This window comes from Lipomyces doorenjongii (genome assembly GCF_038497915.1).
Source record: "Lipomyces doorenjongii strain NRRL Y-27504 unplaced genomic scaffold V1508scaffold_52, whole genome shotgun sequence".
Lineage (NCBI taxonomy): Eukaryota > Fungi > Ascomycota > Lipomycetes > Lipomycetales > Lipomycetaceae > Lipomyces > Lipomyces doorenjongii.
This window is the reverse complement of record NW_027118119.1, coordinates 1-14,979: the sequence shown is the minus strand read 5'-3', so window position 1 is coordinate 14,979 and position 14,979 is coordinate 1. Positions and strand designations below refer to the sequence as shown.

At 47.3% G+C, this 14,979-nt stretch overlaps 4 protein-coding genes across 4 annotated transcripts; 3 read left to right on the top strand and 1 right to left on the bottom strand.

Moving 5' to 3' along the window:
- Positions 1 to 4,354: 4,354 nt before the first annotated feature.
- Positions 4,355 to 6,091, bottom strand: V1508DRAFT_422710 (uncharacterized protein). Its single transcript, XM_066941052.1, has 3 exons — positions 5,975 to 6,091; positions 4,662 to 5,922; positions 4,355 to 4,601 (listed from the first exon to the last, which is right to left on the bottom strand). Exon 2 carries the CDS (start codon positions 5,280 to 5,282, stop codon positions 4,992 to 4,994), a length of 291 nt encoding a protein of 96 aa, XP_066794064.1. The 5' UTR covers positions 5,283 to 5,922; positions 5,975 to 6,091; the 3' UTR covers positions 4,355 to 4,601; positions 4,662 to 4,991.
- A 214-nt stretch (positions 6,092 to 6,305) lies between these two features.
- Positions 6,306 to 8,226, top strand: V1508DRAFT_422709 (ribonuclease T2-like protein). Its single transcript, XM_066941051.1, has one exon. It carries the CDS (start codon positions 6,529 to 6,531, stop codon positions 8,038 to 8,040), a length of 1,512 nt encoding a protein of 503 aa, XP_066794063.1. The 5' UTR covers positions 6,306 to 6,528; the 3' UTR covers positions 8,041 to 8,226.
- Positions 8,227 to 8,241: 15 nt separating this feature from the next.
- On the top strand, positions 8,242 to 9,321 carry V1508DRAFT_441092 (uncharacterized protein). Its single transcript, XM_066942278.1, has 2 exons — positions 8,242 to 8,442; positions 8,493 to 9,321. Exons 1-2 carry the CDS (start codon positions 8,427 to 8,429, stop codon positions 9,248 to 9,250), a joined length of 774 nt encoding a protein of 257 aa, XP_066794062.1. The 5' UTR covers positions 8,242 to 8,426; the 3' UTR covers positions 9,251 to 9,321.
- Positions 9,322 to 10,286: 965 nt separating this feature from the next.
- On the top strand, positions 10,287 to 10,997 carry V1508DRAFT_422704 (flavoprotein-like protein). The gene is made up of 2 exons (XM_066941050.1): positions 10,287 to 10,332; positions 10,392 to 10,997. Exons 1-2 carry the CDS (start codon positions 10,315 to 10,317, stop codon positions 10,980 to 10,982), a joined length of 609 nt encoding a protein of 202 aa, XP_066794061.1. The 5' UTR covers positions 10,287 to 10,314; the 3' UTR covers positions 10,983 to 10,997.
- The last annotated feature ends 3,982 nt before the right edge of the window (positions 10,998 to 14,979 follow it).

Here is a 14,979-nt window from a genome sequence, read left to right as displayed (position 1 = left end):
GCAATATCGGAGGACTGTCTTGCAAACTTCCTCCGCCACAGTCTTAGAGGCTGCATATTTCCACTAGAGAGCAGCATCCCCTGACAGTCATTCAGACACTTTGTATTACAGACGTGTTGTTAACGGAAGACGGCTACCATCTAATCGAGAAACTTCAAGAAACTAGAGTGTCTCTGGCGCTTACTACGCCATGCTTTAGCAACTACGAGAAAGTAGGACAGTGGATAGATGACAGAGGTTTTCATCGACTCAACCTTTGGAACAAATAAACATGGATACGAACTTCACACTGCGTGCTAGCCGAGTACGACCTGGTCTTGCTACCTCTTTCCTACCTTTTCTTAGATACCCGCAGAGTCAAGGAAGATGGCAAGAGAGGCATTCGGTTGACACGATGGTTTGCTGCATTGCGAGATGCGGGCTTAAATCAACGTAGTGCACACGGACAAGGACTTCGCTGGTAACAAGCTTTGATTTTTCATATTTGTAGTTCATTGATTGTAATTGACCTATTTGTAGAAGTGACCGCGGCAAGCATTGTTTTTAAGCCGACAATCCGGCATATAATTATCACCCATGTCTCTGGCACAGCTTACGTGCGATAGATCAGCAAATCACTGGCAAAGTCAAAGACAAAGGGCATGATTCAACAATTGTGGGAGACTCCATTCCGGGTGTGAAACCACGAAGCAAAACAAACAAACAAATTCTATACACGCCTACGACATTATGGTTCAACTTACATCGAGAAAGATCGCAACACCACCGCCGCCACCACCCGGGCTCGGGTTAGTTCTTCTCCGGCGCGTGAAGAGCGCGCAAGGTCGCCGCCGCGCGGCTCCCTTGAACTCGCCGTGCGCAATGGATTCGCCACGTTAGATTGCGAGGGTCGAGTTGTTGTTCCGCCGAGGACTTTGATGTGTCCGTTGTGCGTTGCGGCGGGCTTGCTGGAACGGGAGTATAATGAAAGACCATGGTGCGAAGCCACTTGCGAGCCATGCATCATGTGTCTGTCGCGGCCGGCAACGCCCGCATTGGAAGACCTCGCGAGAGGAGAGGAGTGGTTGCTGAGCTGGTGCGCCATGCGCAGCAGCAGCATGACAGGCGCGTCAGTCGGATAGTGACTGAGTACAGGGCGAACGCCGTGTCGGCGGAAGTGGTGAGCCAGCGGGCTCGCCTGGTCATGGCGTCGGGGCTGAGCAAGCTGTCGAAGGTGGAGACAGTTATTTACACGACCGCTCTCCCCGAGTATCTTCATTTCTTATCTGACGAATGTGTGGAAATAGCAACACTTATTACGACACCCGTTACTACCTAAAGTAGGTACATTGCAGTTTGAGAGCTATGAAGAAATTCATGGCTGCTCCGTAAAAGAAACTAGGAATACAACACCTAGATCTACATTGGTCCAATGTATTGTGGAATTCCCAGGTCGGTCCTGTTCAGATTATGACTTCCACATAATTTGTACTGGTTTAGTTCACTCTAGGATGCACTTGCACACACAGGTTGAAGCTGGCCGCAAAAGGCCAGGCGCATACAACGGCTACTTTCAGCGTAGCGAAAAGTTCATTGCTGAGGGACCACTAGGTACGAAATGTTGACAATATTTGAGGGTCTTGTAATAAACTCATCGACTGTATCATACCAAAAGAATGCGATGTCATCCATAAGGCGTCCGTCGATATCCCTCTTTTATTTCTTTCTTCTTTCCTCGTCGATATTGTATCTTTTAGGTACCCGATCTAGCAATCGATATACATTTCATCATCCTCATGGTAGGATTCTGACACTCGAGATATAGACAAGCCCACTGTACCACTAAATTAATAATAAAATACGCACGAATACAGTAACTACACAACAGCGCGATGCCAGAAACACACAAAAAATCCACAAAAAATTAGAAAAAATAGTAAAATAACAAACCCATCTAATCACCTGCCAACAAATATCGTCGACGACATAAGGATTAACGCAACCCTGCAAAACATGACCCCTACAGGGGACAGTTCATTAAACTATCTTGTTAAAAGTTGGAATGCCGCATTTTCAGCCTTCTGATCTGTGACTGGAGAGCTTTGAACGGTGGAAGTCAATAATCTGAACGCGACCGACCTGGGAATTCTACAATACATTGGACCAATGTAGATCTAGGTGTTGTATTCCTAGCTCGCGAATTTCATGTTCCGCACGTCTGAACTCTCCGCAGAGCTCCTTCTCATCCTTCACTACATTAGCCTGCTCACCTGCCCAGGACATTAACAGCATGTGTCTTATACACCCACATCCCTCGAGGAAGTAGGTCAACTTCTAGTCAACTGTTCCAAGAAAAACTGGAACAGCAGAACCTTGGGCCTTCTGGAGCGCTCTGTACACATCAGCCTCGTTGCGAACCACAGGCCATAGCCGATCAGTTGTGCCTTTGCCAACGGAAGTATATCCATAAGAGAATAGAGTTAGCTTGAAAAGTGCGCCCCGTATCCCCACCTTACCCAACGGAGTACAGTGATTGTCGACATCATTGTCGAGTTGTTGCTTATGAGGTGCACGAGGCCGGCGTTGTCGATAAGATGTCGATCGGTTTTCTGACCACGTCGATGTCGCCATTCATTAAGGCACGTGGGTCTAGACACCCTTTATTCCGCAAACCAATCAAGCAACCTTGAGTACAGTATTGCCAGGAAGTATGGGGAATATATTCTTCTCTATCACTTGGTTCTTCCGTTGATTTTTGAACCTCTTGCCTGTTCATGGGCCGACTGCGAGGAGAGTTCGGTAAATTTCCTGTTGCTTCCGGACACATTGCTTGGTCCAGGCGACGCATCACTAGAGTATGAGTTTGACGAATCTGATGCACAAGACGACGCAATATTGGCATTACAGCAACTCCGACTTCGGAGATTATAGTGCCGTGGTTTGTATTCGATGATGTAAAGAAGCCTCCTGTCACCCTCTCTCACACAAGGAACATAAAATTTATCCGCGACCGACCGCTTTTGCTTCTGGAAGTCGTCCTTAGCTGATTCGCAAGGATCACTGTCAAATGCACTTGGGTTATTAAAAAATCAATCTCATCTTCTAGACCAAGCAAGTCCTGTGCGGCGGGAATGCGGCGCAATGAGGATATAGCTTCTGATACTTTGTTTTCCACCGTATCCCTTTCGTAGTCCGCAAGATCAGCCTCACTTGCAAGTGGTCGAACGCAAACACGGTCTCTAAGCTTCTTAATCTCTTGACGGGAAGAAAAAGACGCAATGGAGCTCTGTTGGGAGGATGCAGGAAACTGTAGACCGACTCGAATACACGCTGCTGCAGACTGGGGAATTCGGACCACGGTCGAAGATATGTAGGACACAAGCGTCCTGCGGGGTCAGTTAATGATCCTTTCGTGGTATGTTTGCTATCAGTCTCTATATTCAAGGGTACCGACAGGAGATTGTGGCAATATTCAATAAACTCTTCGAATGTGGTTTCAGCTCAGTCTCCATTTGTTTCTTGAAAGTTAGGATTTTTGTACCTCATTCTCCGCTTGTTTCCTTAAATCCTTTAAATCCTGTTCTTGTTTCCTTAAGTCCTGCTCTTCTAGATACAGTTTCTTAAAGTCCATATTTTGTTGGATTGATTTCGAAGTCGTCGATCCAATCATTTGGTATAAACAAACAACATTCACGTGACATGCTCCAGCCAGATTGAACGGGGTTGCCCAGCTTATGCGCCATCTCCCAATATATGCGATTGGGATTCAGGGGTTGCAGCCACATCAACCCACAGTAATGAGCCGCATGTGATAGATATTTACCCGGAATTTGTCAGTCGGCAGTGCATTTAGCGTATGCAAGATCATCCCCTTAGAACCCTCTTCAGTCGTGTCAGTTCTTGGAGTAACCCTTGCCCATTCACTACCACCAATCTACTTGCTGCTCGAGATGGATTCCAAATGCACCGCTACATCGCGGGCGCAGAGGGAAGTATGCCTTGCCGAAAGACTTCCCGATACGCTGCTCCATGGCAGTAGGCTCGTGATGGAAAAGCTCACAGGCGAGTGAGACAAGAGAATATTCAAGTTGCAGATCAAGACGAGGGAATATTATAGAACATCAGGCGGCAAGAGTAGCAGCGGAGACGAGCGGATATATATATGATCTGGGGGGAGGCAAAGACACAGAGGGCACCAAAACCGCGAGCGTCTGGCTGGTGCGCGTGTTTAGTTCATCTGTCCGATCTGTGCTACGCATGTCAGCAGCTACTCTGACACACGGCAATGGGCGGAAGTTGGCACCAGAGCTTGATAGTGCGGCTTAAGTGGTCAGTCGTTTCACTAAACAAATCAATCACGCTCGGACGCGTCGCAAACACGCGTCATGTTCTTCCTGTAATAATACAGAATGCAATTATTTAATATTTCGCATTCGAAGCGATGACTCATGACTGTCTTGCCAAGTCTCTGGCGTTACACAGATCGGATGCTGTTGCGCGCGTCGCCCACTCGCCCAGCTTCTGTGCTTCTCGTCTGGTTATAAATATGGTGAAAGACAAATAGTGCAGACTTAACTTTGCGCTCTTATCATGATGAGACGGCAAAAATGTCGAATCCAAATCTATAGTAATAGTGTCAATTTAACTGTTAGTCAAACAAGAATCAATAAGGTATAACATACTTGGTCTTCTTCGTGCGCCTGGAAACACTGAATTTAATTTTGCAGTGGAATGCTTCAAGTGGATTCGTTGTAGAAACTTGTAGCAGAGTGCTGGCGAGAAATAATTGCCCACATGCTCTTGGTGGTGCTCCATTCTCGGACAATTTAGTTCTTTATTTCCTCAGACGGTGCGGCTATAATCTCCAATTCTATCTCATGGTCACAACTAATTTCTGTCGTCTTATGGACCATGGCAATGAGAAGATGCCGCCGTGACTCCCTCGCTGCTTTCAACCTGCGGTCCAGAGTTCGCATCGAATGCATTTTGCAAAGCAGATGTAACACTTCCTGCTAGCCTGCAATCAAACCAGGAAATGCCATTTTAACTGCTAATTGTTCAACAGCACTGTCATCAGTTAAGAAATATCTCATTCCAATTGACAGCCCATTCCTCGCGCGAAGAGCCTTGCTCAGAATATCAGAATTTTCCAGTTCAACCAACGCATGGGTCCCGGGGATCCACGTGCCAAATTCATTTCGAACCATAAATGTAAATAGGTTGTACCCATATACATTCGTGTTATGTGTCGAGTCGAAGATCGTTAGATGGCCACGTCGTCGAAGTGTTACCACCCGATCCATATGGGCAAAAACAAACCAGAGATCTCGTTTCCTTGTCCATCAACTGATGAAAATCTTCTGTAATGAGAACGCTTCGTTCCCAAAAAATCCAAAGCCCGTGTAATTGCCTGATCAAACTGTGATAGATTTATTCGCAGAGCGCTCGTCAGGGTTCTTACTCAAGGCTGACAATTGAAGATTTGTAATATTCTGTGGACGAACGTGAGAGCCCCAATCTCTTAAACCGAAACCCTTTCGTTAGAACCCATTCGTAGAATAGCTAGAGTAGAGTATAATTTTTCTGCCTCCTGTCTGAGAGCATCGCGTAGTCTGGAATTTCTCTTTATTTGGTCCGAGCGATCTAAATCGTGTGTATGGTGAGTACCATCTGTTTTCGTAATAGAATACGAGATAACTTGTCTTTCATCACACTTTCGGACAATCTCCATCTTGAAGTTGCATTGATCTGCATCTCGCCGAGGATTGTGGCGTCGTTTCTTTTTGACCTGTTAATAGTCTCCATTCCGTGATCCATTTTAGTGTGCGTAGGCTCGCCAACAAGCAGCATTCATAGTAAAATGTACTCGTATTTAACCTGGTACTAGTATTCCTTCTTTTAAATTTGTATACGTTGTTGACATAATGGAAGTAATCGTCAAATCTAAAGCATACCCGTTAGTTTGACTAGCGGGAAAACTCATGGGATATCATACTCTTTTGGCGACATTATAATTTCATTTGCAAGTGCAAAGAATTTTTCTCCACTGCCAGGGGGAATATCTTTAAAGATAGAAGTCGACATTATTGAATTGTGGTGGAAAGACCCCTTGTTTATTGAAGCTACGCGACGCGTCGACTATTTACATTTTCTAAATGCGTCAATGGATAAATGACACGCACCGTCATCTAATTCGCCATAAACGTAAGTCCGTACGGTCCCAATCCGCAACTCGCGGAGGCTAACCAGGTTGGGTTTAGCTCTGCTCAAATGAATTTCTTAGCGCCCTTGTAAGGTATTCCGAGAGGCGAACGTGCGCTTTTACCCATGTTTTCGGGCTTCCCCAACTCCCGTTCAGGTATATTTACAACGTAGAAATCAAACAGCATTTGCCGCGTCATTTTCGCTTCGGGTGCGCGTCTTGGCTCATCCGCGCCTGATCTGATTGTAAATCTTCGCGAGTATATAGCGGTCTGCTTCGCACTGGAATCCTCGTCTGTTAGTCGTATAGGCTTCGATTAGACAGCCTCCATATCACAACGGGCCACCATGTCACCACCGGAATATCACGACGACAAGGCTATCTTCAGCGTTACCGAGGAGGATGTACCACAGGTTTACAATTCGCGCTACTACACGGACAAGTACAATTCTCGTCCTACACTGCTTCGTTCAGTCTCCGGCACCCTTCTGCAAGAGGAGCGCCGCCGCCGCCAACGTCAGGCTGGTCGAATGCTCATGCTTGTGATCGCCATCATCGCTGCCACTATCTACGTTGGCATCACCGGCGTTCTCAACACTCCGAATGGCGAGGCTCCATCTCTTCTTCGGTCTGTCTTTGGTCCGTTTGTCCGCGATCACTTTCCGACTCAAGGGCCCTCTCGTCTTGAACATCCCAATCGGGTCTCTAATTACCACAAATGCGCGCTTACTCCTGAACCTCTGTCATGCCATCTTCCTGTTTCTCCTCCGGACACAGTCGACACTTGCTGCGTGAATGCTCCTGGTGGCCAGCTTCTTCTCGCTCAGTTCTGGGACTTTGCTCCTGCCGTCGGCCCCACTGATAAGTGGACTCTTCATGGATTATGGCCTGACAACTGCGATGGCTCGTACGAGCAGTTCTGCGACGATTCCCGCGTCGTCAATAGCATCGAGACCGTATTGCAGACCGCTGGTGCCATTGAACTTCTCGCCTCAATGCGCGATACCTGGAAGTCTAATTCTGGTCACGACGATAGTCTGTGGACGCACGAGTGGAACAAGCACGGCACTTGCATCTCTACTCTTGCGCCGACCTGCTATGGTCCGCAAGAAAATATTACTGCTCCTATGATTGAATACTTAGCTCGTGCTGTCGATCTCCATTCCATCCTTGATACATTCTCTGCCCTTGCCGATGCGGGGATTGTTCCTTCTTGGGACAGACGTTTCAATAAGTCCGACATGCTCGAAGCCTTGAGCTCTGTCTCTGATGGTCATAACGTTACTCTTGGCTGTACCCGCTCTGGTGTTCTCTCCGAGGTCTGGTATCACTTCAACGTCAAGGGGCGGGCTCAGGATGGCGAGTACATCTTCACGGAACCGGATGGAATCAAGGGATCCTGCCCTGAGACTGGTGTCAAGTACTTCCCGAAGGTTTTCCGTGACAAGAAGCCCGTTCCTTCTCCTCCATCCCCTCCCAGGACGGAGCCATTCACCGGAAAGGGCTACGTCATCATCAATGACGGCACTCAGGGATGCCTCATTTCGGGAGGTGAATGGTATTCTTCTGGTACTTGCGCTACGATCCGTGGATCCGTCTCCGAGTTTGGTGGAGTTGAGCTGCACAGCAGCCGTGGTCCCTGCACTGTAACAGAGAAGGGCCGATTTGTTTGCGAACGTAGAGTCGCTCCCGGTCAATTCACTGTCGGGAAGAACGGCGAACTTCTTTACGGCGGTGTCGGCGCCTGGGGTGCGTGCCAGCGTGCCGCGGGATGGTTGAAGGAGGGTTTGTGGAACGGAAAGTGGGCCGAGCAGTTACAGTTGCCTGTTGAGGTCAAGCTTTTCTGGCGTGCGTTGTAGATTGGATTTTGTATTAGATTTGTATAGGAAACGGATTATTAAATTATTTGGCGTAGGACACCGGTGAATATGGTTTCGTTTGGCTTAGGACAGGTGAATATGGTTTCGTGTTCAGTTTTTGTTATAAACTTGCATAAATATTTGTATAATTATACATCAAGGCTCGTACTTCACGGTACATTTTACTACACTCCTCCTCGTCAATTGACAGTTCCAAAATAGCCAGCCACTCTCGGGCTTGCGATGTAGTCATGTTGGTAACATCTGGTACGTTGCTTATAAAGCGATGACGTCACATCTCCAGATTTCAACTATTTCAGCTTGAAAAGAGCTTTCCCAGCTCGAATTTATCCTGATCAGTATCGCCAGTAATACCGAGCAACAGAATGACGACTCCAAGGGGTAAGCAAACTGATAGTATTGTTATTTTGTCAATGTCACTAACGCCGCAGCTCTCGCAATCGTCGCCGGCCTCGGTCCCGGTATTTCTTACGGACTGGCCCAAAAGTTCGCGACAGCTTACGATCTAATTCTCCTCGCACGCTCAACGAGCACACTGGATCCACTTATATCTAAGCTCAAATCTGACCCAGCAATCAAATCTCTCAAGTCAGTTCCGACAGTTATAGGCATTCCTACAGACGTCACATCCATCGAATCACTCTCCGCTGCTATTGCTAAGGTCCGCGAAATAGGACAGCCGGTCACGCTAGCAGTCTACAACGTTTCTTCTGGATTTAAGAGGAGCCCGTTTTTAGAGACCGACCTTAAAGACATTGAGAATGGTTTTAAGAGTGGAGGATTTGGAGGTGCTGTATTCGCCAAGGCTGTACTGCCGCTCCTTCTCGATTCTGTGGGTAACGTGACCTGGGAATCTGGTGAGCGCGTGAACCCAACTCTCCTCTATACAGGAGCTACAGCGAGTTTCAAGGCTAACCCGGGCATGAGTGCGTTTGCGATGGGTAAGTGGTCTCTTCGTGCGCTCTCTCAATCACTGGCGAGGGAGTTTGCACCACAGGGAGTACACGTTGCAACAGTGAACATTGATGCCGTAGTGGATTTGGAGAGGACTAAGGCTATCCTAGCTGATGTAGAAGATGGAAAGTTAAAACCTGCAGAGGTCGCGGAAACGTATTGGGCTTTGCACAGACAAGGCAGAAGTTCATGGACTTGGGAAGTGGATGTCCGCCCGTGGGTTGAGAAATGGTAAGGCACGACTTGTACTGGGATATACTTTGAAAAATTGTAATAATTTAAGGAAAATGGAGTTGGTTATCGTGAATTGGTGTTTCACCATCTGCCCAGTGAGTACAGACGTAAATACCCATATTATTAGTAAGTCTTTGAATCCTTGTCTCCAAGGGAATGGTCGCAGGGTTCCCGCCACTGCCTCCAAATATAGGCATAAGTGAGCCACTGTTTCTGAGGCGTTGGGGCTGTGCTTAGTCGCGACGGCGAAATCTGTGGCTAAGCCGTGCGTCAAATCGAAAGCGTCAGTGGCGGGTGTCAGAAACCGGAATGACATCAGAGCCCGACATTGCAGCCGATGTTCCTACCAACTTACGCCCGCATCAATAGTCACACTTCTAATGCTATTCGTCCCAAGTCAGGTAGCCAAAATCTTATCGTCAACCCCGGGAAACGGCTCACAGATATCATTTACTTGGAGTCATAACCGAGAAGTGACAGTCGACAGCCATCCCGCTGCTGAGCTAGGTCATTCTATAGATATATACTATGTACTCTTTGTTGGAGAGTCTAGATGCGCATCGCTATAACGAACTGACTGACGAAAGCATATAGTCTCAGCAACTATGGAGTAAGCACGCAGCATATGCCTCGAGTTCATTGGCTACGTCTCAAGAAGCTCGTGGTTGCTGGCGGATGTTCGGAGGAGTGCGGCTTCGGAGTAGTGCTGATTGATCACGGCTGCTAACCGCGGTTCGTCAAATCGGCGAATGACTTGGAGACTGACAATACCTTTGTCAAGCTTATCGTGTGCCAAATAACCGTTATGCTTCCTATGACGGCCAACCAAACTGCTACAACCAGGCTTACTCAATGACGTAACCAAGGTGTTGACGGCGACTACTGAATGTCTGACTAAACTTGAAGGATCCTCTAATGATCCCTGGAATCTTCTTGAGCAAATGCTCTCCGCCATATATATATATCCCTCTAGTCATCTCCGTTTCTTTCTAGTCCTCAGAACAGTAGTCTTCTTTCCCTCTAAGTCGCAGTCAATCAATTGCTCAATTGCATTCAATTACCTAAATGGCTCCCAAGGTTGCGGTATGTCTGCTCCGCTTCGATGCTCATTGGTAATTTTCATTTGCTGACAACCGAAAAAGATCATTATCTACTCCATGTACGGCCATATTGCCCAAATGGCTGAGGCCGAGAGGGCCGGCATCGAGAAGGCCGGCGGCTCCGCGACCATCTACCAGATCCCCGAAACACTGTCTGACGAGGTTCTCCAGAAGATGTACGCAGCTCCCAAGCTGGATTACCCGATTGCGACTGCCAACACTCTTCTCGACTATGACGCCTTCCTGTTTGGCGTGCCTACCCGGTACGGCAACTTCCCCGCGCAATGGAAAGCGTTCTGGGACACCACTGGCACGCTCTGGGCAAAGGCTGCCCTCGCTGGTAAATACGTTGGCCAATTCGTCTCGACCGGTACCCCCGGCGGCGGGCAGGAGGTTACAGTCATGAACGCGCTCTCGACTTATGCGTTTCACGGCATGATTTTCGTCCCGCTCGGATACTCTACCTCCTTCGCGCAGCTGACTAATCTTACCGAAGTCCACGGGGGGTCCCCATGGGGCGCCGGTACCTTCGCGGGCGGCGACGGCTCCCGCCAGCCATCCGCGCTTGAAGAGGAGGTCGCGTCGATCCAGGGCGAGACCTTTTACAAGGTCATCGTCAAGGCGTTCGATTGAATAGATGAGAGCGTAAAGGACATTCTCGCGTCCTGTGGAGGAGAAGCCGCGAAAAGTCAGCGTTGCTGTGTCCTACAGAGGACAGCGCTACTGGGCATTTTAGATTAAAGGCTGCATTATTCCTTGGAGTGTTGTATTGCATTGGACTAGCATCGGTTTATATTATTCGTTCTTCTTTGCATTCTGTGTCGTGTTGGGAAACGCTATTTCACATTTAATAGAGATGAATATAATAACGAAATTTCATCATAATCGCATTTCTCCATTACTCAGGTTATGGCGTCCTATTTGGCTCCGTCTACTTTGTCAGAGTTCCGTGTCGTTCTGGGTGCTTGCTTGTCAGCCCTGTTTGACTCTGATCTTATATCATATCTAGGTGAGCAGACTTGGAGCCTCGCAACACGTCATCGCTCTGTTTAAGAAAGCAGCTGTAACACCACGAGGTAGTCACCCATACTTCCCCCTATGCAATGATACATGTCCAGATGTACCATAGATTGAACTGTAAGCTATGACAACCAGTATTATTTTTTGAGATGGATCTTTCGTATTACCGGACCATCAGGTTAGGGTCCCGTCATACTGTGTCGACGACTCCCGAATTTCGTCCAGATCATCCCGGGCCATCGGAGCTTTAGAGAGGTCAGCAGCCGATTTTAGCCACCGACATTGACCGCGTTGTCCGGGCCTAGCAATACCAGCCTCCTCAGTCTCAGTTGAGAGATTATTCAATGCGGGGAGGGACGTACTTGGGGTACGGAGATACTCCATGAAGGCTGAGACTACCCGAATTCTAATGCTATGCATATAAGCAGTGGTTGACTGCCCGACTAGCGTACACAGAGCTGGCGTACATAAGTGCTAGTCAAATCATTGTAAGCAGTCTGCTCACCCACTTTTTGTGGTAAACTTTAGTTTTTACTGCAACGCGCATCTGAACGGATAAAATTAATTAGTCAATAAATAAAAAATATTCGCAAGTTTTGGCGAATATTAGTCCGACCAAGAGTCCCATGTTTGCCATTGTTGCTCATTGGATAACAGAGGAGTGGGAAGCACGTGAGGCTGTGCTACTCATCGCTGAACTCCGAGGGAAACACGCTGGGATGGCATTGGAGCACGAGGTTTTCAGATGCTTACGGTTTTACGGTATCACGAATAAGAAGATAGCGGTCACATCCGACAATGCCAGCCCAGCAACAACTCTCGGGTAATACTGGTATCAGGAATGCATCCGGGTGCGAAGAGGGAGGTCGGATTTGTCTAATGATGGAATTCCATCCGATGAAGATGACGGACATTACTCCAAGCCCTAAGGATCAGCGGAGGTGAATACATTCATGATTTGCTGAGTGAAATCGTTCATGCTGCAGATGATCATCTAAATGATGAGGAGACTCTCGACAAGGCAGTCCTGGCTCCAACCTCTGCGCTCTTTCACGGTGAAAGATCATGCGTGAGATGTCTAGCGCATTCTCTGAATCTGATAGATAAAGAAGTTCTGGAAGGACTCGATTTTGAAGTTGCACAAAATGTTGACCATCTTGAAGCAGGACAAAATAATTAGTAAAATCAGAAATGTTGCAAAGAGTATCTCAAATGAGCCAAAGTCCAGAGAGTTTTGGTTCAAGGTTGTCAGTAAGTACTGTGAGGGTGCCAAGAAAGAGAAAGTGATTCCATACGATGTTGCCACAAGATGGAATTCCACATACTACATGATTGATGCAGCCTCCAAACTAAAGCGGACATATGCTAAATTCGCGTCGGAAAGGATGCCTGCCAGCCAATTGAATCGTGAGGAGTGGCAAATCATTGGCGAGTTCCAGACAATGTTGAGACCCCGAGGTCAAGCTGTCATTAGTTTCCGACTGTCCTGCAGCAACTTCATATATCAGTACCGTTAAAGATGAGATCTCTGCAATATGCACTAATTATAGATGAAACAAATCACCCTCTGAGGCAACCGCCTAAGCGATCCCGCACTCTAGATCTAAAGCGCCAGTTACTCTCAAATGCAGGATTGTTAACTGACAGTGGAGATATTCACTGTGATATCGAACAATATTTTTCAGAAATGCCATTGTGGACTCTCTCTTGCAATGGTGCAAAATGAATGCGAATGAATATCCAAAAATAGCACTTGCGGCCCGGGTTTTGTTGTGCCTCCAGGCGTCTTCTGTTTCCGTGGAGAGACACTTCTTCACTGGCAGAGAAGTGGTTTCAGGCGAAGCTCTCTAACTCCGTCAACACTGGCAATTAATGACCTTGCGACGCCGTCTCTTTAATTCTAAATGATGTCCAATTTTTTGTACTCTTATTAATACATCTTAAGTGTTTGTCGATCATTTATCGATGTTTTAGATTGTGGAAACAGCCGGCCACTTTGAATCGGTCCGGTTTTCAGTTAACCATAGAAATTCGGTCATGTCTGGACCGTCTGGGGTATTCGGTCCGGTCCAGGAGAGACAGCCGATCCGGTTCGATGTGCATATGCATAGTGATTCCAACAGCTCCCTCTCACTCAACAAATCGGTATGGGAAGGTGTGAATAAGTCTCGCGCATCAGTTCGGATGTCAAGTGGACGGTTTAGATACCTAACATTGTCCAATCAGCAACAAGGACAGCTACATATGGCATACAGATGCCATTAGCGGCGTACCAGTAACAATTATCTTCCGACACTGTATAAATTCAAGCAAGGGCCGGAAGTTGTGTATTTTTTTGGAAGTGGCAGTAGTAGTATGTGTTATGCAGCACAGCAGAGATGGATAAGGTTTAAACGGTTCTCCTCAACTCCGCATGGTGACGTCATCACGCGTCTAAGGTGACAAATTTTTTCGAGAAGATAAGTTTGACAGAAAGGAGCGAACACTGAGCATGAGCTTGGTTGGCGCAGCGCGACTCAGCGGCGTTTCGGTGAAAAAGAGTTGTCGCCGATGAGTGTTTCTGGGAATATTGCTGCTGACGGTATAGGAATAGTGACAGATGCCGCTGTCTGCGATGCTGCTCAGGCCACTCTGACTGTGTAATCAGTCAAATTTTGCGATCTGGCTTTCCTGTTTTGTACCATAGACACAGAAAGGCAGCCCACAGAACAACGGGCATTGGGACTTCGGAGTCAAGGAATCACAGTTGCCTAGAGTCACGTACCGGTACGCTTGACAACGTACCGCTACCATTCACAGAGGTCACAGACCAACCGATCTGATCCCCTCGAGTCGCCGCGTGAATCCCGAATCTCAATGGGGCTGTCTGCACCCGAATATCGAAATGGACAACAATGTATGCAACTTTCCCAGTACGGACAGAAACAGACCGAAAATGATTTCTTTTGCGCGCGGTCTCTGTGGACGGCAACTACTCTCCCCGGGATAGGATCGAGAGATCGAGCAATCCAGGCAAGGTTCGGAACAGAGTCGTCACAGAATCTCGGTCCATGAAGATATGAGTGATTTTCCATCAATGACGATAGAAAATACTAATCGTAAACCACATGATCTCCAAGCAATATTCTTTTTCCTTCTTATTTAGCGTACGCATGTACTCATCATGTGCAGTCGGGGACCTAAAAATTTTCGCTTGGGCCCGTGTTAAAACCTTAATCAGACTCAACGCCGCGCCTGACGTGGCGACGGCCAAAGGTACCAGTAACTGTACATTTCCACTGTCGTTGAATACAGACAAAGCTATGCAAGTGTCGGCTTGTGCGGGACGGTGCGTAAAGAAAGTTTTTCGCCCTGGCATGTCCCGGCGTGCTCGCGAAGTTGCAGACTTTTTCGTAGAAGTTTCGAACTTTGTCGGGATTGAACTAACGAAGAATATCACAAAATATATATAGAATAAGTTATAATAGTTACTAAATATTTATCATTTGACACTCAGTCTTAAATGTACTTGAGTCTAGGGCTGTTGCGAATGCGAATATTCGCAGATATCCGCAATATTCGTTATTCGTATTCGCAATCCAAAACAGTGCGAATAATATTCGCTAATTTT

Coding starts and splice junctions, on each gene's coding strand:
- V1508DRAFT_422710 (XM_066941052.1), bottom strand. CDS start 5,282: ATGGATCGGGTGGTAACACTTCGACGACGTGGCCATCTAACGATCTTC.
- V1508DRAFT_422709 (XM_066941051.1), top strand. CDS start 6,529: ATGTCACCACCGGAATATCACGACGACAAGGCTATCTTCAGCGTTACC.